The sequence below is a fragment of the Leuciscus leuciscus genome, assembly GCF_965113295.1.
Source record: "Leuciscus leuciscus genome assembly, chromosome: 2".
In the NCBI taxonomy this organism is placed as follows: Eukaryota; Metazoa; Chordata; class Actinopteri; order Cypriniformes; family Leuciscidae; genus Leuciscus; species Leuciscus leuciscus.
Genome location: NC_138726.1, coordinates 40,785,962 through 40,808,941, shown reverse-complemented (window position 1 = coordinate 40,808,941; position 22,980 = coordinate 40,785,962). Strand labels below are relative to the sequence as shown.

At 38.3% G+C, this 22,980-nt stretch overlaps 2 protein-coding genes across 6 annotated transcripts in view; both read left to right on the top strand.

Moving 5' to 3' along the window:
• The window catches only part of fam189a1 (family with sequence similarity 189 member A1), a 109,440-nt gene extending 105,938 nt beyond the window's left edge, over window positions 1-3,502 (top strand). For all 3 annotated transcript variants that reach the window (XM_082162223.1, XM_082162222.1, XM_082162221.1), the window contains 4 exons: window positions 587-1,264; window positions 2,140-2,205; window positions 2,330-2,652; window positions 2,816-3,502. In XM_082162223.1, coding sequence (XP_082018349.1) covers window positions 587-1,264; window positions 2,140-2,205; window positions 2,330-2,652; window positions 2,816-3,031 — 1,283 coding nt within the window. In that variant the 3' untranslated portion in view covers window positions 3,032-3,502. The remainder of the gene's footprint in view (window positions 1-586; window positions 1,265-2,139; window positions 2,206-2,329; window positions 2,653-2,815) is intronic.
• Window positions 3,503-5,010: 1,508 nt separating this feature from the next.
• On the top strand, window positions 5,011-22,381 carry golm2 (golgi membrane protein 2). 3 transcript variants are annotated; one of them, XM_082162603.1, is made up of 10 exons: window positions 5,011-6,375; window positions 13,432-13,486; window positions 13,710-13,812; window positions 13,954-14,044; window positions 14,911-15,049; window positions 15,147-15,230; window positions 15,401-15,709; window positions 16,377-16,505; window positions 18,045-18,212; window positions 21,024-22,381. In XM_082162603.1, the coding sequence occupies exons 1-10, from the start codon at window positions 6,049-6,051 to the stop codon at window positions 21,098-21,100; spliced, it is 1,482 nt and encodes a 493-aa protein (XP_082018729.1). In that variant the 5' UTR covers window positions 5,011-6,048; the 3' UTR covers window positions 21,101-22,381. The 3 variants fall into 3 exon arrangements, with proteins under 3 accessions (XP_082018729.1, XP_082018730.1, XP_082018731.1); XM_082162604.1 differs by having other exon boundaries at window positions 5,012-6,375; window positions 18,045-18,131; XM_082162605.1 differs by lacking the exon at window positions 18,045-18,212 and having other exon boundaries at window positions 5,013-6,375.
• Window positions 22,382-22,980: the final 599 nt, after the last annotated feature.

Here is a 22,980-nt window from a genome sequence, read left to right as displayed (position 1 = left end):
CATTAGCATATTGCATCTGTAATGTTGGATAGAACATTGGTTCACAGCTGGCTTTGCTTCAGGACATATACTCTACTGTGGAAATAGATTTTACTCTACACTACTGTTTAAAAGTTTGGGTTTGGTAAGATTTTTAATATTTTCGAAAGTCTCTTATGCTTCCCATAAATATTGTAAGATATTACTTCTATTTGAAATAACTGTTTTCTATTTTAATATATTTTAAAATGTAATGTATTCCTGTGATGGCAAAGCTGAATTTTTTTTAGCAGCCATTACTCCAGTCTTTAGTGTCACATGATCCTCCAGAAATCAAATTACATTTGAAAATATATCAAAATAGAAAATAATTATTTGAAATTGTAATAATATTTCACAATATTACTGTTTTTACTGGATTTTTCATCTAATAAAAGCAGCTTTGGTGAGCATAAGAGACTCTTACTGCCCCCAAACTTTTGAACGGTAGAGTGATAATTGTTCTTTATACATTATATTATACATCTGCTGAAAAAAACTAATTTATCTCATTAATGAACCTTCAATTATAGTCTGTATATAAAGGTGATATGGTCTGTTTCCACAGCCTCTGTTGATAGTGCTTCCCTTATGGTGTCCGAGACTGCAGACATCCCCGATCACAGTTGTTCCTCTGAAGACCTGTGTTCTCTAGAGGTACAGGGCTCTGATTCCTCTCCGTATGGCACTTTGCGCGTCGTACCTACTGACGGCAGCTGCACAAGCCTGGAACACAGTACCCACTCTTCCCTGCGGCGTCAGACCCCTGCTCGACTGGACCGCAGCGAGTCCTCCGTCATGCAGGATTCAAAGCCCCACTCTCCACAGTTGTCACCCGATGCTGTTAACGTGCCCGAGAAGGAGGAGATTACAGCCGTTAAACCCATGTCCCGCACACAGCACAGAGAACGAACCAATAAGAAGCTTACCCTTCTATTCCCTCCATGCACTCCATCCCAATGTGCTTCCAACTCAGCAGTGACCTCCACTGCTGGTGCAGCTTCTGCCCTGACCCCCTCCATCTGCACCTCCCCGTCACCCACCGCTCAGCTGAGGGGAACCCGGCTCTGCTTCAGCGTCTGGTCTCCATCCTCCTCTTCCTCACAGCCCCATGCTACCTCTACCCTCAGCAACTCCAGCCAACGTGAGCGGCCCCGCACACTCCGTGCCACCAAAGGGTATCGGAAGCTGGCAAGGATTGTGCGTTCCACTAGTGAACCCACATCCTGCACTTCCATATCTAGAAGTACGTGAGTCTTTTTTCTTTCTTTGATTCAGATCTATATGGCTTTTCACACTGAAATTGTTAACCATTCATTCTTAGGTTTTTCCATGTTTCACATTGTACATTTATAAACCCGAGGAGAACCTTTTTATTTGTGGGGTCAGTATCAATGATCAGACAAACACAGTACGTGACCTATTTATATAGCATCTTGTCTCATTCTTGCACATCTGTTAGGTATAGTATATACACTATCATTGTAATGTTTGGGGTCAGCAATACGTTTTTTTTTTTCTAAGAAATTAGTACTTCAGCAAGGATACATTATTGATCAGAGTGACAACAGACATTCATAATGTTACACGATATTTCTATTTCAAATGATTTTTGTTCTTTTGATCCTGGAAAAAAATTGTATCAAGGTTTCCACAAAAATATTAAGCAACACAACTTTTTCTTTCAACATTGATGGTATTAAGATATGTTCCTTGAAAACAACATATTATAATGATTCCTGAAGGATCATGTGACACTGAAGACTGGAGTAATGATGCTGAAAATTCAACTTTGCATCACAGGAATAAATTACATTTGAAAATTGATCAAAATAGAAAAGTTATTTAGAAAAATAATAATATGGCTCTTGTTATTACTGTATTTTTAAACACATTTTTGAACGTCAGCATATTCTTGACTGTATTTGTCCCAAGTAGACATTTTGGAACTTAATAGCATTTATACTCAATTGATGTTTATCACTGACATTTAGAACCGTCATTGCTTGTTGTAGGAATAGGAAATGTATGAACTTTTGAAATTATATCATATGGCATTACATTAAGTCATAAATAGCACATGAGCAATCTGGAGAACTGAGCATGTGACTTGACTTGCAGGTGACCGTTGTGCTCCTGCTTCTATCCATCCACCTGAGGACTCCCCACAGACTCCCTGTGATCAAGGTTTCACCCCACCTCTTCTGGTTTCTGTTATCCATGTAGCACAGTATTCAAAGGATATAGTTATTCATCTCACATACAAATTATGGTTATTAGAATAAACATACTAATTCACTGCTCTTCACAGCATGCATGGAGCTCTCTGAAAGCACCCGACAGACTTCTGCCAAACACAGCAGCCAAGGGGGCAAGAAGCAGAAGGACGGTGGAAAGGTGGACATCCAACTCAAACCTCACATCCCTCACTCAATGTCTACAGAACGGCCGCAATCTCTCGCAGACCTCAAGACTTACAAAGACACCAAAGTGCTGGTGGCCAAGTTTCTGGAGCACTCGAGCTGCAGTCTACCTCCAGAGGTCCAGCAGGTGGTCAACAGCATTAAATGTGTTATTAAATCTGATGAGAAACACATGGAGGAGGCCATATTCAGTGCCAATATCATTGATCAGGTGAATTTGGCATATTTTTGTGTAAAATATGTAGTATTTTTGTATTCTTGATAATCTCAACCATAAGATAAGGAATGAATACTTTTTGCTCTAATACAGTAGTTGAAAGTGAAATACAACTGAATTACATTGGGGATGTTTGTTTTGCTCATGTCCTTCACAGCTGATGACACAGTCACGGAAGATCATGGGCAGCCCGAGGAAGAATGCTCACGAAGATCTGCATTTACAGAGCTGCGGAGCTCTGAGTTCCCCATCTTCATCCTTGCGCCGTCCACTCAGAGGATCCAGTCAGACAGATGTCCCTGCCACCCTGGGTCATCAATCTCCACGCCAGCCTCAAAGTCTCATCAGTGTATGCAGAGAAACTACACTTTGACCCTCTGGACTACAAACACCCTTTTCCTCATAAACCTCTGAATATGTGCCAAGGCCAAGTCCTAACTCTCATCAGCAGAAAACTGTAGCTCTTGAAAAACAAACAAAATGTTAACATGGAGTTGACACTCCCTCGTAATAAAGATATTCAAAAAATACCCGCAGAGGTATATATTTTTATTTTATTGTCAGAAAATTGTTTTTTTGTTGAAGTGTTGAATTTGCTACTGTGCTAAACAGGAGAGTGGGTCTGTAATGGAATTACCTCTTCATGAAACTTTTTTTTTTTTTATGAGAATTAATATTGAAATGCGGACGCTTCTGCAAACATTTTGTGAAATATTGGACATACTGTACTTGGTCATTGTGTGCCACTTCAGGACAGAGACCTTTATGAAGCTGGATTATTCAACTTACCTCAGTGTGTAATTATTATTTTCAGTGTTGCAAAATAAAAATGTGTCTGTTTGTATTTTTTTTTCTCTATAGATTGCCATTTTAACCCCCTCAAGTCATTAGTTTAGTTTAGTTTAGTTTAGTTTAGTTTAGTTTAGTTTAGTTTAGTTTAGTTTAGTTTAGTTTAGTTTAGTTTAGTTTAGTTTAGTTTAGTTTAGTTTAGTTTAGTTTAGTTTAGTTTAGTTTAGTTTAGTTTAGTTTAGTTTAGTTTAGTTTAGTTTAGTTTAGTTTAGTTTAGTTTAGTTTAGTTTAGTTTAGTTTAGTTTAGTTTAGTTTAGTTTAGTTTACAGGGACCATGCACAACAAATGTTTTGCCAGAGTTAGATAGATCACTAATTTGCATCTGTGATTCCTGGGCAAGATGTTGTTACATAAAATGACAGCACTTCATTACAATCCAGAAAAAAATAATATCACATTACAATGAAACCAATTACAATGTCACAATACCATCAAAAAAAATAAAAAATAATCTAAATTAATGATCACATGATTGATTTTTCTTAAGCCATAATTTAAGTGCAGTTTTACAAATGCTAAATGATGTACACTTTCTAATAACTGAATTCTATCTCTCTACTGCTCTAAATGAAAAAGACCAAATACAGTTTTCTTCAATTTTACTCAACATTTTCTCTAACAGAGACCCTGGTTTCCCTAGAATTGTCCTTGCAGAAAGTCACACGTTGTTTAAGAGGTGGTGGCGCAAGATCATGGATTAATTTATACATCAAACACATATCTGCAAAAAATTGGCAAACGTCAACAATTTATCATTTTTGATAATGCAATGATACAAACTCACAGTTTCACAGCTTGTTTCATAAGCAGTACTCCGATAGGGTCTTGAGTGTGTATGTGCGCTTAGACTTTTTGTAATATACCCCTAACAAAGAGTAGGCTTATTTCAGATTTATCCCGGTATGATTCTGCAGTGAAATCCTTGTTTTTGGAGTAGGCTCAGTATGTGTACTTGCTGTACTCCAACTTTTTCTTCAGATTCCTAATCCATTCTAAGGGCCTTTGGTAAACTACACAGGGAGGCTGATTATTTGTTACACTATATGGCAAAGTGTTTAAATAATCTGCAGATCTGATTTACTGTGGATCTTAAATGTCAAGTATAAAAGGAAATAATTTGAATTTATAAATCACTAAATTGCCTCTAAACACCTCGGATTGCACTTTATTGCGTCTGTTGGCTTATATATTCAATATATATATATATATATATATATATATATATATATATATATATATATATATATATATATATATATATATATATATATATATATATATTTAAGACATCATGATGATGAGCAACATCCCGGAATAGGTAAGCCTTGCATAAATGCGACGTTCTGGCAAATGAGAATGTTCATTCTAGTACCACACACCCCACCTTCTCTTATTATTTGAGCGTCCAATAAAAATTGAACGACAGAAACAGGTACGCCCACAGCCAATCGGATACGCCTTATGCATTTGGTTGTATCCACGGATTGGTTGTTGTGACTGTCAATCACGTTCCTCTGTACACCTTACACTTAGGACGACAGTATTTTTGTCTTTTTTTTTTTTATCAAGACGTCTAACGTGGCAGTTAGATGATAACGACACGATTACGAAATATTACCTTTTGCTGACGCGTTTACTTATATATAAACATACAAATACAAAGGGTTTGCGCATGCATTTTGCAGGACCGAGAAGAAAGGAGGATGGCTGGAGTTGAGCTACATTACTAGCGAACTCTAAAGCTAGCGCTGCATGTATAGTCTAACCTGCATGGCATTACATTTAAAAACGCGTTGAACGCATATTTTCAGTTTGTTAATATTGTTGTTTTATATCCGGTGCGTGTGCATGTACATTTGGCCTTGCTGGGGGTGTCAGATGTAATGCTAACGTTCTAATAGCCTATTAGTGCTTTGTTGCTAATGGTAATAGACTTGTTTTCATTCCCAAATTCGGGTTGGCTTTGTGTGTTTGTTGCTGTGTGTTCAGGAGAAATCGGTATCGTGTTGTTGAACTGAATGTAGCACACGGCTGTTGCTCCAGCAGATCCACGCATGCTACTTTAGCGAGGTTATAACGTTAGCTAACACACAGCTGAACGGTAAATCCAGAAGTGTATTTATCGCACGAGCATGACGGCAGATCTGCAGAGATGACCGTAACCAAATAAAAATGCGTTATTTAGTGCTATAGGGTCAGGCGGAAGACGGAAAGCTGATGGCTGTGTGCCGTTAGCTCGCATCAGCTCTCATAGGCCACGTCGCCTGTGTGTGTTGATGTGTTTGATCTACTGACAGTGGCGTTGCATGAATGCAAACAAGGAAAAGCGAGAAGTCGCCAACTGTGCGGAAGGGACACGGAGGAATCGTCAAAGAAGTTGTGACACCAACTTCAGGACAACTCAAGGTTGCTGTGTAAGCCGAATGCGGAAGAACGTATCTTTTTAGATAACTTGACAGAGCAGTGACCACATCACTCGTATTTAACCTACGGGGCTCACACAAATCCAGAGGTCGTAATCTGTACGCCTGTTCGATTACGATGATCGGCTTCAGTGCGAATCGACGTGGAGGTCGCCTCCCTTCCTTCATCCTGATCGTATTATTGGTGATTATCGTCATTTTGTCGTTTAACTACTGGAGCGTGTCCACTAAGCACGGGCGGCTACTGGACGAGCTGGCCGAGGTGCAGACGCAGGTGAAGCGCACGGACGCGGCGCGCTCCCGCCTGGAGAAGAGAAACTCCGAGTTGATGATGCAGGTGGACACGCACCGGAAACAGATCGACCAGAAGGACGGAGACTACAGCGTGCTGGAGAGCAAACTGCAGGCCAGGGATACGCTGGTCAAATCTTGCATCGATGAAAAGGTGGGTGAAAGAAAATCAACACGAGGGGATGCTTTACATACATCACTGATGTGCTGGAAATATAGCTGTATGATTTGTTTCTGTCTGTGACTCTAGCTACTGTCATACCTTTATTTATCCCTTCAAATGATTTTACTGTTTTGTCTGGGTACTTCTGACAAAACTGATGTGGATCAGGGGTTTCAAACTTTACAGACCAGAAACATCCCACCTAAAGTCTCAGCCAACCCCAGTATAAAATACTAGACTAGTCACTTTATAAGTAGCCTAAGTCGTGACATGTGAAGGTCAAGTATGGTAACCCATATTTGTCCTCTGCATGTAACCCATCCAAATTAGTACACACACACACTGCAAACTGGACACACACATCCAGAGCAATGGGCAGCCATTTTTGCTGTGGCACCCGGGGAGCGATTGGGGTTAGGTGACTGCCCAATAATTTTAATTTAAAACTTTTATTGTGATTATTACAGTGTATAATAGTGATTGGGAAATGTATCATCCAGGTCAATGCGTTTTTTGCCATTCTGTATTTGGCCATTTTGAGGTTTTCGTCATCATCTTAGCCAATTAACCAATGTATAATCCACAATCTTTCAAATATTTTTAGTTAGAATAAATATTGCATAAAAATGTTCGTTTAGCAAATGCATGAAGTGTGGACCATTTAGTTTGAGCCAAAGTCATTATGATTATCAGTCGACCACTGTTATATACAGTACAATGCTTAGTAGATCATGTTCAAGATGTTTTGAACGAATGTTTTATGTTATCATCTCCTCCATGGATAGATGGTTGGAAAGAGTAACCATGGCATTCTCTCTATTTGATCAATGCACATCCTGTATGTCTGTTTGCTTAGACCGTTGCTCAAGTTTTTTTTTAGTTTTTTTTATTGGTATTACTTAGTTAATGCAAACAGAGGAGTTTTATATGTGACTGTGCAACGTATAATGCCTTGTATTGTGAATATACCATTTCACAGGAACATTCCTTATTACTTGAAGTAATATCACTAGTTTTTTTCCTGTTAGCTTGTCGCACACACACAGTTGATTTCTAAAGGAGGAGACAGTTTGCTGAAATGAACTGTTCTCTTTGTACCTGTTCTACTAGTTGTGTCTGTAGATAATGCAATTTTCCCTTTGTGTGACGTGTTCAGTCGGCAGGTTGCGTGACTGAAGGTGACGGACGCACTGACATTTGCTGTGCTGTTGTACTTTCAATGAAATACGAATATATACAGGGTTCCAATGTTCATAAATGATTCTTTCACATATTTTTGAATTGTAAAGAGAAATAAATGATATCTTAAAATCATAAAAAATGTAAATGCTGAACACATTATATGAAAATAAATATCCCCTTCACCATTAAAATCAATATAGTAAAGATGTGAGCTGACAGGACAGAGAGCATGCTGCTCTTTATGGATTCAAGCCTTAGGCTTCCCTGTGGTTGTGTGACACAGCTGAGAGCTCATGGTCAGGGCCCATCTGTGCACGGGGCTTCACATCTCAGGCTCTTCCCACACAGTCCTCGGTCTCTTCTTCTTGATATTATATCAACAGAATTGATGGGAGACTATCATTACTAGGGCTAGAAGGCAATAACTATTCATGATTGATTATTTTCTTGATAACATTTAGGGAGAATATGTATTAATAATTTAAATTGTATTGCGTTTAATGCCCTATAGCAATCTTATTCCCTTTCCATATTCATTTTCACCCTATGGTTTACAATAAATAGACTGATCGTCCTGGTTATTGTGAAAGGAGGGGATGCGGAAGATGTCACTGTTGCAGAAGTTAGATTTAGACACATTTCTGCTTGGGTTTTGTCTACCTGGAAAGGGGAAATGGACATGAGCATTGATATTCCATGTGCATTTGGATGCCCTGTACCTTTATAGATTGATTCCGTGCTGCAGCAAATGTTTGGTCGTATTGCTCACACAGGCCCCTTTACAGATTATTACCCTTTCACAGTCTTTGCTTACTGCAGTACTTGTAAAATGTGAATGAATCTTTGTAACCTTATTCTAGGCCTGTCACGATAATTGATTAATCGTATGATCGTGGTTATTCTATCTAGTCGCAATTATTTGAGATAACCCCAATAATTGTGCTGTTTAAATTTCAATTACATGTTGGCAAAAGTTAAGCGCTTAAAGAAATGGCATCAAATTCACAACACTGTGTTTCCTTTTCTGGTGTGGTGGTAGGGACTAGGGAGGAAGAAGGGCAGTCATATTGTGACAGGGAGTAAAGAATACATAAAGAACTGTAGACTAAGATAGTCAAAGGTCTTCCTTCATAAAAGTAAATCAAATGGGCCTATATTGTCATAATTAGGGATGTCTAGATCCGATCACGTGATCGGAAATCGGGCCCGATCACGTGGTTTCAGACTCGATCAGAATCGGACGTTACCTCCCGATCAGGACTCGGATATGTATATATATTCTCATTATTTGTTAACACATCTATAGTTATGCGGTGGCACAGAGTTAGACCCTTTTGACTCCACACAGAAACAGCAACGCGTGCGGCATGACGTCACTTTGTTGCAGAGACGCTACTGGTTTAATGCGGGCAAAGTAGAACACGGAAGCAGCTTGAAGCTGAAAGCGCGAGCTGCGGTCTGGAGGTATTCTATGGCTGCTGTTGCAACCCAGTATCTCAGTGCCCCCTGCAGCTCTGTGGACAGTGAGAGACTTTTTAGTGCCGTTGCAAACGTCCTTGATGAGAACAGAAACAGGCTCAAACCTGACAAGGTAGAGATGTAAGTTTTCATAGAGAAAAACATACATTTCTTTCTGTGAAACTTACTACTGTGATGACTGTAAGAGTTAGGAGTGCAGTTCCTAAAAGCACATTACTGGCTTTGCAAACACTGTGGCACTTTTTTTTTTCGCTCTAGATGTGTAAAACCAAGTGAAAAACAAGTGTTAAAACAAGTGGAAAGCGCGGGCGCGCCGCTGTCTCCTTCTTTCCACAAGCGCTTGCTCTCCGTGACGCCTGTCGTTGCTATGCAACCATGAACTGCGCTCTCCATGATGACAAGGAAGTATCAGCAAAAGATTAATAGATTTCTAGCCCTTGCATTAGCTTTACTACTAGATACATTTATGGAGAGGAAAAAGAATAGGGCGCCCTGTACAGCTATGATCCGCTGTTCGGCCGAGCATTCAATGTTGTTACGCTGTAAGCTATCACTCGCACACCATAAAGAGCAGAATGGTTTTTAATGTTTCGGTTTCTTGATTAAAATGACATAATTTGGAAGCGGATAATTTCTTCACAAACAGCTCATTATGACTCAAAATGTTAGAATGCTGCACCTACACTCAATAGTGTGAATAAGATCAGCGCGGCGCAGACCACTGCACTGACAGTGTGAAACATGTGATCTGTCTACAGCCAGGGCTCAGCGGAAGACAGAGAATGCCAGTCCAGCGCTGATTGAGGAATTAAATTCGAAAATAAAAGTGAATTTTGTGAATCTGTGAATTTTTTTCCAATAATTTGCTCTGAGATGAAGCAAATATATTTGTGCGGGAATTTCTCGCACTATAAAAGCTAACCTTGCGGGAATGGTTTAAATTATGCGCAATTCCCGCACTGAAATTCAAGCTCTGCAAAAGTGAAGAATTTGTTATTTATTACTTGATTGTTCAAGCTACCTCACAGAAGTGCTCTCTCTGTTTGTTAACAGAGTTGTTGAATGTTAAAATAAGGTGAATTAAATAAAAAATAAGGAACATCCTGGATCTGTTTTTTCGCTCTTCTTTATTCTTTTTTTATGTATTATAGAAGTATCGGATCGGGATTTGGTATCGGTAGATACTCAAAATCAAATGACTCGGACTCGGGGGCAAAAAAACCTGATCGGGACATCCCTAGTCATAATTTTTATCATTTATATATTTTTATTATTATATTATATACAATTTCAAGTAACAAGATAACATGTTAGTAACTGTACCAGTAACTGAATTCAGCTAGTGGATTGACTTAAAAAATATCAGTAGCTGTCAATTTATTCTACTCATTTTGATAAACTAAATCTATTTTCCTCAGCTGATCATGGCAACACATACTTGCATCTTAAGAGTCAAATGTTATACCTTTTCACTGTGTCATTTGTCATGGGATTAGGAATATGATCTGTTCCATACTGTGAATGCTAACGCTGTCTGTCATCTTGTTTCCTTTTCTGTTTATCAAAGGTGTGCCAATCTGCACACACAGACACACCCATTCTATTGTTCTTCCTTGTTCACTTGTGCTATGTGTTCTTTCCAGAGAGGAAGCTATCCTTTAGCATTGGCATTTGTCTCAGTGGCAGCTTGGACGACATGTGCAAACCTGTATGGCCACTGCAGTGACACAAAGGCAGCAAGCAAGGGAAAAGCCAGAATTTCCAAATAAATTGAGCACTGGTGAAATGTATACATTTTGAATTCATATGTTGCCTGGGAATAAAAATGGTCTGAATACATTAGAGTTGCACGATTCTGGACAAATTGAGAATCACGATTTTTTTTTTATTTTTTTTTTTTTTATAGAGATTCTCCAGCGATTCTAAACTAAACAAAATAACATGTAATTTACTTATGACAAAATATTTATTGCTGCAGTGCAGTCTATTTAAAAAAAAATTATTAATATGAATGAATTATTTAAAAAAAATCTGCTTGAATGATTCAATGACTCACTCATAAAGACTTCACTTGTTTCATTTCTTGATGAATCAGTGTTTTTGAATAAATCTCTTGAATGAATGATTCAGTAACAAATAACTTAACGCCACCTAGTGGTTAAACAATGTTATTGATACAGTCCTTATAAACAATCCTCTATAAACTTTTATCCCAGTACTTCTGTGATCATTTGAATATTTGCAATACTGTGTGAAGTTGAGTCTGTGTCCCTCTCTCACCTGCTGACGGGAGGGCTTTGTTCTCCCACAGGGTGACTGACGTCGATGCTTTAATTACTGGCCCATCTCCTGTGTGCGATTCATTATTTTTATTTTTTTTGACTTTAAATCTGGCAGACTGATCATCCCAATAGTGAAATCAGCAGTAGCAGTCTGGTACCGTTTAGTTTATCATTAGGGGTTCATTTAAGGGCTCAAGGTCTGGCTTTTGCCATAAGCTTACGGTTGGTAGATGCCAGTCCAGCAACTGCCACTGAGATTTATGGGAATGATTTCAAAGTGTTCTTCAGATATTATAGACCTCATTTTCTCCATTGTGTCTGAGAGTAACTGCGAGAAGTGTCTCAAAGGCACTGTTTCCTCATTGGGTGTAGCAAGAGTAACACTGCTGAAGGGTCAGCTGAATGCCTATGCATGCTTATCCTATAGATTTTATACTTGTGCTTCATCTAATCAATATCAAGACAAGTAGTTAAATGTGAGGGAGCCAACTTCAACAGTTAAGAGCTTCCATTGTGTTTGTTTAAAACCCATGCATACACACAGTGCAGCAGACTGCTATTTTGCTGTCTTTCTGTCTGCTGGTAGCTCGAAGGTTGAAGCTCATCGGGTCTCTTTAATAGCACATTGCTCAGTACTTATGTCCGCTGCCCTTGCAGCTTAATTTGCTGTGCTGACTATCATCTTCTGCTTTGAGACGGGGCTCTGCTCTCAGCAAGCTCAAGCTCTATGTCCACGTCCCCCTCAGTGAATTTGTCATCAGGATCACAGTTCCCTCTGAGCTTCCCTCTCTCAATCCCATCGCAAAGTCACAGCCGCCTCTCTTACAGCAGTAAAGCTCTGGAGATTGAATTCTCTTACTGTGGCTCGGTGAAAAGAGTTCGGACAACAATACTGTTTGGGTGATAAAACAGGCTATGCTAAAGAATGTGTGGTATTGTTGGCAGCTTCACACAGTTTCTCATGGGTTCCACATGATGGGTTTTTGTCCAGAGGACGGTTTGATTTCTAAATGCAGGGACTGATCTCAAAAGAAGGAAGTTAATTAATAAAGTCAGACAGATACAGTGCTGTTCTTTATTCTGGGGGGAATAAAATGTTATATATTTATTAATTTATCGATTGATTAATTGAAAGAAGTTAATACTTTTATTCAGCAATGGCACAATAAATTGAGACTAAAAGATTTCTATGTACTTTTGAGATTTCTATTCATCAAAGAATCCTGAAAATGTGTTTCCACCCATCACTTACTCACCCTCATGTTGTTCCAAACCTGTATGAGTTTCTCTCTTCTGTTGAACACAAAAGAAGATATTTTAAAGAATGCTGGTAGTCAAGCAGTGGACTGTAGTCATTGACTTCCTATGGAAGTCAATGGCTACCGTCAACTGTCTGGTTACCAACATTCTTTAAAATATCTTCTTTTGTGTTCAACACAAGAAAGAAACTTGTACAGTTTTGGAACAACATGAGGGTGAGTAAGTGATGACAATTTTCATGTTTTTAAGGGGTTAACTATCTTTTTAAGCAGGAATAGTTATCCTCTTTCAACATTTATAATAATAAGAAATGTTTCTTGTTGCACCAAATCAGTTTATTAGAATGATTTCTGGAGGACCGTGTGAATTCTGCTTTACCATCACAGCCTTCGCAGGAATAAATTACACTTAAATATAATAATATAGGACATTTACCTATAGGAAATAGATATTTCATAATATTACTGTTTCTACTGTACAATAAATTCCGCCTTGGTGAGCATAACAGACTTTAAAAATCATAAAAAAATATATATTTCTTACTGATCCAAAACTATTTAATGGTAAGTGTAAAGTTTAGATTTAGAGATTATTCAACCATAGCTACAAATGTGAGTTGTTGACTATGAATATAATAATCAAACATTGATCTATAGCACTCAAATTTGGGTAGTTGAAGTTAAGCATATAAATTGGGAGAAAGTAAAAATCTACGAGAACAAAACATTTTTGTTGTGTTTTTCCAGGATAAGCCCTTAAACTGTGGGTCATCATATATTCTTAAAGTATGTTTTGTATATTACTCTATTCCTGGCTGTCTTCACTCAATTTGTGTGTTTTTCAGAATAAGCTGCAGAATGATGTCAGCGCCCAGATGTCTGAGATTCACAGACTGAAGGGTAAGAAGTGCACACAAAGAGGGTGACATTTCCCAGCATCACGTCTTTGTCAATGAAATAGGATTGTTGTGGAATATGCAAGTACAGCACTATTTTTGTACGGTTGGGTTGTTCCTTCCTACTCCACCCTGATGTAAACCTCATGATATAAAAATCATGGTATTCTGTTGGCTGATTTTTTTTTTTTGACTGTTTGACTGCTGATTTGCATGTACATTTACAGAACAGGTAAAAGAGTTGAGACAGGAGATCATCCGACAGGAAGACCAGCTGAGGGAAGTGCGGAAAAACAGCACCAATCTGGAGAAGAAGCTGGAATATGAGAGGTGAATACAAGCACTGGTGGACTTTCCCTGACCCAGAAGGAGTCTTGTTTTCTGTGCACTTCTATTCCTACATTTGGTAATAATGGTTAAGATGTTCGACTAGTTGATCATGTATAATATAAAATGTAACATGCATTGCAGCTTGCAGTGTGGCAGACAAATCACAGAGCTGAAGGCAGAATATGAGGAGAGCAAGAAAAGAGTGGAAGAAGAGGCAGCAAAACTCAGACAGGTATGCTGTGAATGATTTGAATAGTGTAAACTCTGGCTTGTCTTAAAGGGATAGTTCAACCAAAAATGAAAATTACTCCATGATTTACTCACCCTCAAGCCATCCTAGATGTATATGACATTCTTCTTTCAGACGAATACAATCGGAGTTACATTAAACTTATAATGACTCTAATAAAGGCCTTCTGAAGCGAAGCAATGTGTTTGTGTAAAAAAAATATCCATATTTTAAACTTTAGCAACTTAAATAACTAGCAGACGGCCGACGCAAGTCGACTTGCGCCAAAAGAGTAACACTTGACGATGTATGACATAACTGTGGGATGTAGGGAGTAGCGTAAGCTTTGACGCCTCTCGCGGTTCAGACACACAGGGCTGGGGAACAAACTCAAGCTCCTCCGACATTTCTCTTTAAAAATTCTCGCTTTAGACTTCTAATTCGTGACGGGTGTTTTGTTTTGCTCTATCTTCTGCGTTCGTCAATGCGTCAGGTCAAAGTTTACTCTTTCGCCGTAAATCGATGCATACGGCCGTCTGTCAGAAGCTAGTTATTTTAGTCGCTAAAGTTTTAAATATGTGAATTACATGAACGCTTCGCTTCAGAAGGCCTTTATTAACCCACCGGAGCCGTGTGGAGCACTTTTATCATGGATGGATGCAGCGGCCATTCACTGCCATTATAAAGCTGTCCAGGAAGAGCCAGGACATTTTTTTTATATAACTCCGTATTGTATTCGTCTGAAAGAAGAATGTCATATACACCTAGGATGGCTTGAGGGTGAGTAAATCATGGGGTAATTTTCCTTTTTGGGTGAACTAACCCTTTAACTCACAAACTTCATCAAAACAAAAAAACTTGCATTTCAGAGTTTATTAGAGAATCGTAAAGTGGATGCAGGGGATCGGCAGGTGGAGGTGGTTCTTGATCAGTCCAACAAAAGAAAAGAGGACACTGCAGAGCGCCACACAGTGGCTGCACAGAGAAATGATGGCCCAGTTCCTAAAGGTAGCAGAAAAAACCCCAATGTGCAGATACATATACATTTTGGTTGGAAAAAAAACCTTTTGACGTCTCTTGCTTTTTTCTATCACATTCACTCAAGATGATATGGTTAAACCTGGTAGTGATGCTGGCATGCCTGGCATTGAGGACAGTGAAGTGGGCAAGATAGATGACGGACAGTTTGGTGAGTATCACAAAGTACATTTTCTAGAAGATTTCATTGAACCAACAAGTTATCTTTGTTTAGTGCTGATGAGTGACAGTGAATAAACTCTACAGCATGCTTAAAATAAGGGTGCATGTCCGTTACTTCATTCAGAGATACATATTGTGTCATATTTCATATTTCTCCAGCCTTAAAGAAGCCAGCCATCACTCCGCAGAAACACATGGAGCCGGCGGAGGCTGCGGCACTGCTGAAGGAGGAGAGGGCAGGGTTTGGAGCTGGAGCTGGTGCCAGACTAGGGGATGATTTGGCCCGTGGGCAACCGCTGGACCGACCAGACATACCCCATGATGAAAACCTGCGTTTGGGGAACCATGATGTCCCTGTGCTGCAGCAGGTTCCAAAAGCAGTGGCTGACAAACCCATGCTGTTTGACGAGGATAATAAGGCAGGCATAAAGGCAGATGAGTTTGGGGAGCAGCGCAGACAGCTGGGAGGTTAGAGGTCATGATTTATCAGTGCTTATAACACTTTTAAATTGTTGGTTGTGTTACAAATGTGATGCAGGACCCAAACATACACTCACACACATACTTACTATGCTGACAGTAAGGATTAAATTATAGGGCACAAAAAAAGACTCTTTTCCCTAAGTAGAATACTTTCACCTTTATAATATTACTAAAAATATATATATTTTTTTTTTTATAAATTAGATATGCACATTAGTCCATATTTCTCAATTTCTGGATGAAATTATAAAAATAAAAAACGTTATCAAAACACTGTTATTTCCTTCAGGCATAGGTTTGTATTTGTGTATGGCCCCTGATTTTTCCTTACTTGGGTAGCCATGTTTTTTTTTTTTATAAAGTAGTAGCGATTCTGTACTTTTATTTTTATTTGTATCTTTTGGGCCTCTTTTTTTCCTCTGTTGGGGAGAAGCTGTCCTTTTTTTTTCTTCTGTCTTCTGTGGGGTTTTTTTTTTTTTTTTTTTTTTTTTACATGAGCCTATGTATTTCCCATGACATTATTTAAGTTTTTTTTTACTTTTACTGTTTTTCACCAGGAAATTAGAGGCATGCTGTCATTTTACACAATCTTTCCACTTACAGAAATCTACCTCTTTAATGTCAAGTACTCTTTCTGTCCTTTTTTTATTAGCTGAAGGCTTGAAGGCAGAGGGAGTTGGAATTCCTCCTCCTCCTAACCCGGCTCAGGTTCTTCCCAAACCCATTGACCTACACAATGGCAGAGAACCTGTGCACGCTGACCCCCCGCGTCACCGTCAGAGTGAGTATTAAACCGTACAGGGGTGGGGATGGGGCTGTGGCTGTTTCTGAAGATGAAAAGACAAACTGTCAGCTATCCTCTTGTTACGTCATGATGTATCAAATATTATTTTGGGGTACAACTCTCCACTCTCTTTCAAGTGAGAATACTGAGTCTCAACAGCTTATGTGCTGTGTTCATTTACAGCACACATTTAAGCTATGTTCTTTGTAAAAACTCAGTGCACACCACAGTCTCCGGGCTCATAGCGTCCTGGACACCATTAATTTAACAATTCAGAAAAGATGACTGTCTGACCATCTGAAATTTCGGTATGGAGATCAAGTTAGGATCAGGATTTTTTGGTAGTACAACAGCACACCATTGAGTGTAATTTAGCACCATTGGCATCTGATAGAGAATTTGGACCTACACTTCAGACTCAACAACCGGATACTGATATTCCCAGATTCTCTGAACCTCAGTCTTCACTATCATGTATGTAATCATTTGGTGGTTTCCATAGTTTCATTGGGGTAACTTCATGTCTATAGGCTCTCCCATCTTAAAAGAATATATCTCACATAAATTGTCAATCAAAACCTGATTTTCAGCTTTGTTACATGTTCTAAAAATGTTCAAGTTGAATTACCAAACACAGAAGTTGATTGTAATTCACACTGTCAATCTTTTGTGTTCCACGTAAGATCAATGAATATGGTTTAAAAAAATCATAAGGGTGAGTAAATGATTAAATTTTTTTGGGGGTAACTATCTCTTTAAGACTTTCACTGGGGTTTGATGCAGCTGAAGCTGGCACCATTCAAGCCAGTTCACAGCCTTAAATCAATCCCTTTGAGGTATGTTTGTGTGAAATACAGATTGGAAAGCTGTACACACTTCTGCATTTTGGGCATTTGTAATTATCTGACATAAACTCACACACGTACTTACTATGCAGGCAGTAAGGATTAAATTACAGGGCACAAAACATTTACTCTTTTACTCTAAGAGTAATTGCTCTAATTTCCCTAAGTAGAATACTTTCGCCTTTATAAAATTACTACAATTTGGGCTATCTGGGCGAGCAGCAAGCATAAAGTCAAGCAGAACTGTTTGTATCTGTTAATAGACAGAGAAGGTAGTAGACTGGGTTCTCTGCTGATTACTGCGCTGCCTGACTTTGCTCCCTCTGCTAAACTCCTCCACACCACCATGTTCCCCATCCCACCCAGCCTTCCTTTCTTCTGTGTAAAGTCCTCTACCACCAGCTCCATTCCTCACTTGTCCTCTGAGATTTTATTTTCTTTGGAACTAAAATATGGCATAAACCTTTTTGTTGTCTTTTTATTTTAACCTCATTACTTTCAGTGTAGTCTCATTGTCCTCTCTTTACTCTTTATTGTCTTAAATATGCTTCTGATCTATTTGCCTTTCTGTACTTTTCCTTTAATGCCCTTGTTTCTCTGTCTTTTACCTCTTTCAAATTTTGCTTGTTCCTTTTCCCCCTCTTTTCTTTCTTTCTCTCTTTCCTGATGGGGCCCATCTCTGCCCCTGCAGGCCGTTTCTTTGATGAAAATGAGTCCCCCGTAGATCCGCAACACGGCAATAAGCTAGCGGACTATAACGGGGATGATGGCAACGTAGGTGAGTATGAGGCGGATAAGCAGGCCGAGCTGGCCTACAATGAGGAAGAGGATGGTGATGGTGGGGAGGAAGACGTCCAAGGTGAGCCAGGGGGATTGCGACTGCTTTGCTATTCCATCTCCTCTCCCCCTCCCTTGTGCTGGTGCTGTTCTGCTTTATTAAGCTACTGGTTCAGTCATCATGGGCTCACAGCATACTGAAGTACTGTCAGTTCATTTGGCCTAATGCTTGTGGAAGGCGTCAATCACAGGCGAAGCCCTCACCTCAGTGTGCTGAAAGCATGTGTGGATGAGAGAGAAAGATATGAGTGTGAGATCCTTAACCTTTCTGGACCATGTGGTTATGAGACTGAACCTTCTCTCCCAGCATGCCTCATTCTGCTCTTCCAGTCATTGTCTTTACTAATCAGCGTGCTAGTGTGTAGAGTTATTGTGTTGTCAGTGCATGTGAAAGCCATAATGCTGTCTTGAATCCTTTTCACTAGGGCTTGGGGTTTTAAATGGGCTACTTTGAAACCACTGTTAACTTGGCCATCTTATTTCATCTTGCCAATTTTTCATCGGCTTCCTGTATCGCTTAACACTTGTGACAATTGTAAACCATACATCTCATACGCCATGTTCACAATGCAAAGTTTAGGGATTGACAACTGCATGTAAGTGCAAGAATGAATTCTGTCAATTCTGTCTGTGTCTGCCATCGTTGATATTATGGCTGCGTGATATTTCAACATAGCCGGTGTTTTTGTGATAACAGAAAATTTTATACTGGCGAAAAGTCTGTTTCAGGTCAAAACAGGTAGCAGAGAATAAAGTGTGCGTGCGTGTGTGTGCACTGATAATGTAGGAAAGACAATTAACAAGCCATCATGATGCTCTCATAGCAAACTGGTGAAGTAAGCTAGTCACGTGAGGAAAGACAATAGGAGGAAGGCAATACAGTAAACTCAACTCTGTTTCAGGTGTTTTTGTTTACTTGGTTGTTTTTGATGTAGTGAGATCAAGGCAGACAAGCAATGATAATTTTAGAGATCAAATTTGAATAAGGAATTATAAATATAATTATTTATATAAATATAATATAAAAAATATATAAAAATGTAGCAAATAAGGTAAATCTAAGAATTAATATCCAAAGTATTGTATGTAAATAAGTTTAAATTTAAACGCTGTCAAAATAATTCCAGTTCACATGGCTATGCGGAAGCGATAAATAACTCTGTATTATACATTTTTAAGGCCAGACAAGTAATTTGTTGAGGTCAATTTTTAAAGAAAGACTACACGCCTGCGCACATATATATTTAAACACGCATACCTATAGACCAAACACGTAATACACATGTGCACACTGTCAGCGTTTTCACCGGTTTGCGTTTTTGAAGTTTGCTCAGAGATAACTTTTTTTTTTTTTTTTCAAGGCTTGCACCTTGGAACCTATTTCAAGGTTTGCGTTCTCGAGCCACCAGGCACTGTTGTTGTGCGAATGAGCGGGCCGGAGCACGTTAAGGGTTTTCTGTTAGAACAGAGTCATGTTGCTAAGTTAATAACTAATGATCTTTGCAACGGAAGTGAATCAATCAAAACTAACTTTTGCTGGACAATAACTTTATTCTAGAGCTGCTGTAAAGCCAAAACAATCTCTGTTACTTTAATTTCCTATTATCACTGTAAAGCTGCTTTGAAACAATCTATATTGTTAAAAGCGCTATATAAATGAAGGTGACATGACTTGACTTGTAACATGATGTTTGTGAAGATCAGAGTATAGAGAAAGGCCCAAATGAAGTAAAATATTTGCAGAATATAAGGAGAAGCAGGAGAACAACAAAATGAGAGCAATGAATATATTTTCAGGAAAACTTGCATCCTCCTAAATTATTATTATTATTATTATTATTATTATTTTGATAAGAAAAGGTCAAACAGACCTATCCATGATGTCATAGTAGGTGTACGGCTAGGTCGGAGTGACCAGTCAAATGCTACGGTTGCAAAGCTAGATGAAAATAGAGGTGTGGTTTTGACACCTAGGAATGCGTCCAACAATAATGAGTAAATACTTGAATATATGATGGAGGTTAATATATATTAAGGTTGAATATCTGAATGCATGAATTCAAAGATACAATTACTAAAGAACGAATTAATGAATATTATGGATGGGAAAATCTGAATTAAACATTGACCATTTGGACACACCAGTTTCTAGTTGTTGTTTTTTTGTTTTTTTGCATTGATATTAAAATGACTTTCTCAGATTTAACATTACTTTGCTTTTATTTTTGTAAATGCTTCAGTAAAACACTGCTGTTCACTCTCAGAAGTTGTCGTGAAACATTGGTTATAAAATTTCAGTTTTTAAATATATTTAAAAATAAATTTACATTTATTTTACACACTTGGAGCATTCACATATCTTTCTTGAGTATTATGCAGTCCTAGTTGATATAGTGATAACCATAGAAACGTTTTGGCTGCTGTAAACAATAAGCATAGCCATTTTTGACTAAATAAATATTACCAACTAGAGACGTAAAAATTGTTCGTAAACCAAAAAGATCAGGTAGTGACAACCGCATTTATATAAAATATGCGTGAAACCAACTTCTTTTAAAAGCAACAAACACTGCCTCTTCTGGCAGAATAACTCCTGTATTCTGCGAACAAAGAATAGTTTACGAGATTTACTCATTCAAATGTGGTTGTCACTCCCAACACTTTGCAGTGTGTTATGTGGCTTTAGTAGCTTTCACTAGTATTAGTTTGAATGTTCCTTTGAAAGTTGGGTATATTTTCTTAAAGCCATGAAAGTTAAGCTAGTTAGCTAGTCAGCCATTGTTGTGATTTATAAACACTGAATTGTAATCATCCTTGTTGTTGTATCTTTCAGACGATGAAGACCGGGAAGCTCCAGGTGAAAGGGCTGTGGATTACGGAAAGCGACGTCAAGCCATTGATGTGCTGTAGTCCCGTCACGTCTCTAAAAAACCCATACATTGAGCTTTGGATGTTTCTGACAATGAAGTAGCCAAGAGATGAAAAAGAACTTTGGATTTCAGTTGTGATATTGGTATCATGTACAATTGGAGACATTCAGACTATTCAAACTATTTCAGTCTTCAGAGACGAACAAGTGTCGGCGGTTACGACTGTGAAATCGATGACTGTGGAGGAGATTTTTTTCATCTTAAATGCAACAAAGTGATTTAATGATCTTCTGCAAATGTTTGCCTGCACATGTTTGCTTGATTTGAGAGTATTGTTTTCATGTTTTTTTTTTGTTTTTTTCCCCCCCATCTGTAGCACATGTCTAACAGAATTGAGTTTTGGAACTATTATATTGTACAAATGTCTTGTTGTTTGTAATATTATTATTATTATTATTAATTTTTTTTCAGTGGGATAATAAAATGCCTTCTCTAGGCACTGGAGGACGCGACTGTGAATAGATAATACGGAAATAATAATTCTCTGTGTAATTCACAAAGTGGAACATATTGATATACATATTTTTGCTGAAAAGCTAAATCTCCTTTTATCTTTTTGGACAACTGTTGCTAAATGGAAGTGTAAACTATGGGAAGATGCAATTAAGTTGCTGTTCAACTTTTAACCTCTCTCTGGTACAAACTGACACTTATTGGCCAGACAATAATCTTTTCTTTTTTTTCAACTATGTTTTCTGATTCTGAAGGAGCACTCAAGAGTGCACGTTGAGTTTTGTAAGGACATTGTTGCATGCAAAAGGCAGCCTTTGTAAATCAGCCTGTAGATCAAGAAAATGGAAAAAAGCAATACTCTGTGCCACAGACTAAACTCACCACAGCTGTCGGCCTGCTTCCTTTCTTACTGGTAGATGTACAGTACATATGAGGAGGGATGCTGTATAATTGCTAAACTCTCAAATGGAAATAATGATCATATACCTAAATGTTTGTGTTTGTTTCATAATCAAACAAATTTGGTAGGGTTGGCATACTGAATGTAGTCTTAAAGCTTGTGATTGTTTTTGAGATATGTCACATGGGTGTGCAGGGCAATCCAAGAATAACGATTAACAAAATGCTTTATATTTCAAATTAACTGGTCCTGTTTTGGAAAAAGTACACATTTTATCACTGTGACTGAAGTATAGAAAGTAGTAGCATCGAGAAAAGCACCCAGAAATCTTCATTAATTTATCCCAGGCTGCTTTACAAACAAATTACAACATTACTGTAACAATAAACGATTTTTTCTGTAGTTTTACTGGCTGTTGGCATTTAGTTTTTCGCTCAACTCAGGAACAACGTTTGTGGATTCACACGAATGATTAGATTTTATCGGTTTAACGTTAGTTGTTACTGTACTTGTATACTGTATTCATAATTTTTATATATATTTATCTCTATAGGGAATGCCCTCGTATCATGTGATGGCATCTTAAGTATAACGGATCTAAAAATTATATTCATTCAAAAATACAGGCAGTCTGCCGAAGTGCTTCGTAACGGTATTGCCATGACAACCAGAACGTGCCTTTACTTCTCATCTCATACCCCGCGCGCTCGTTCTATTTAAAAAAAAATAAAAATAATGTATAACCGTTTTCTTGTTGATTTGCAATGTACAAGTAAATCCGAATCCGATGCTTATGCTAGCATACAGCTGGTAGCTTAGTCTGCTACCTGTGGTATGCTGTCATACACTAATTCATCGGAGACACATTCCCTTCAGAAAATAATGTATTCTGATATCGCTCCTGATATCTTTGTTAGTTTGCCTGATAAATGCTAACGGAATTACTCTTCGCTCTGCGTTTTTGTTTAAAGCACATTTTATGCGTGACTATCGAATATATAATGTGT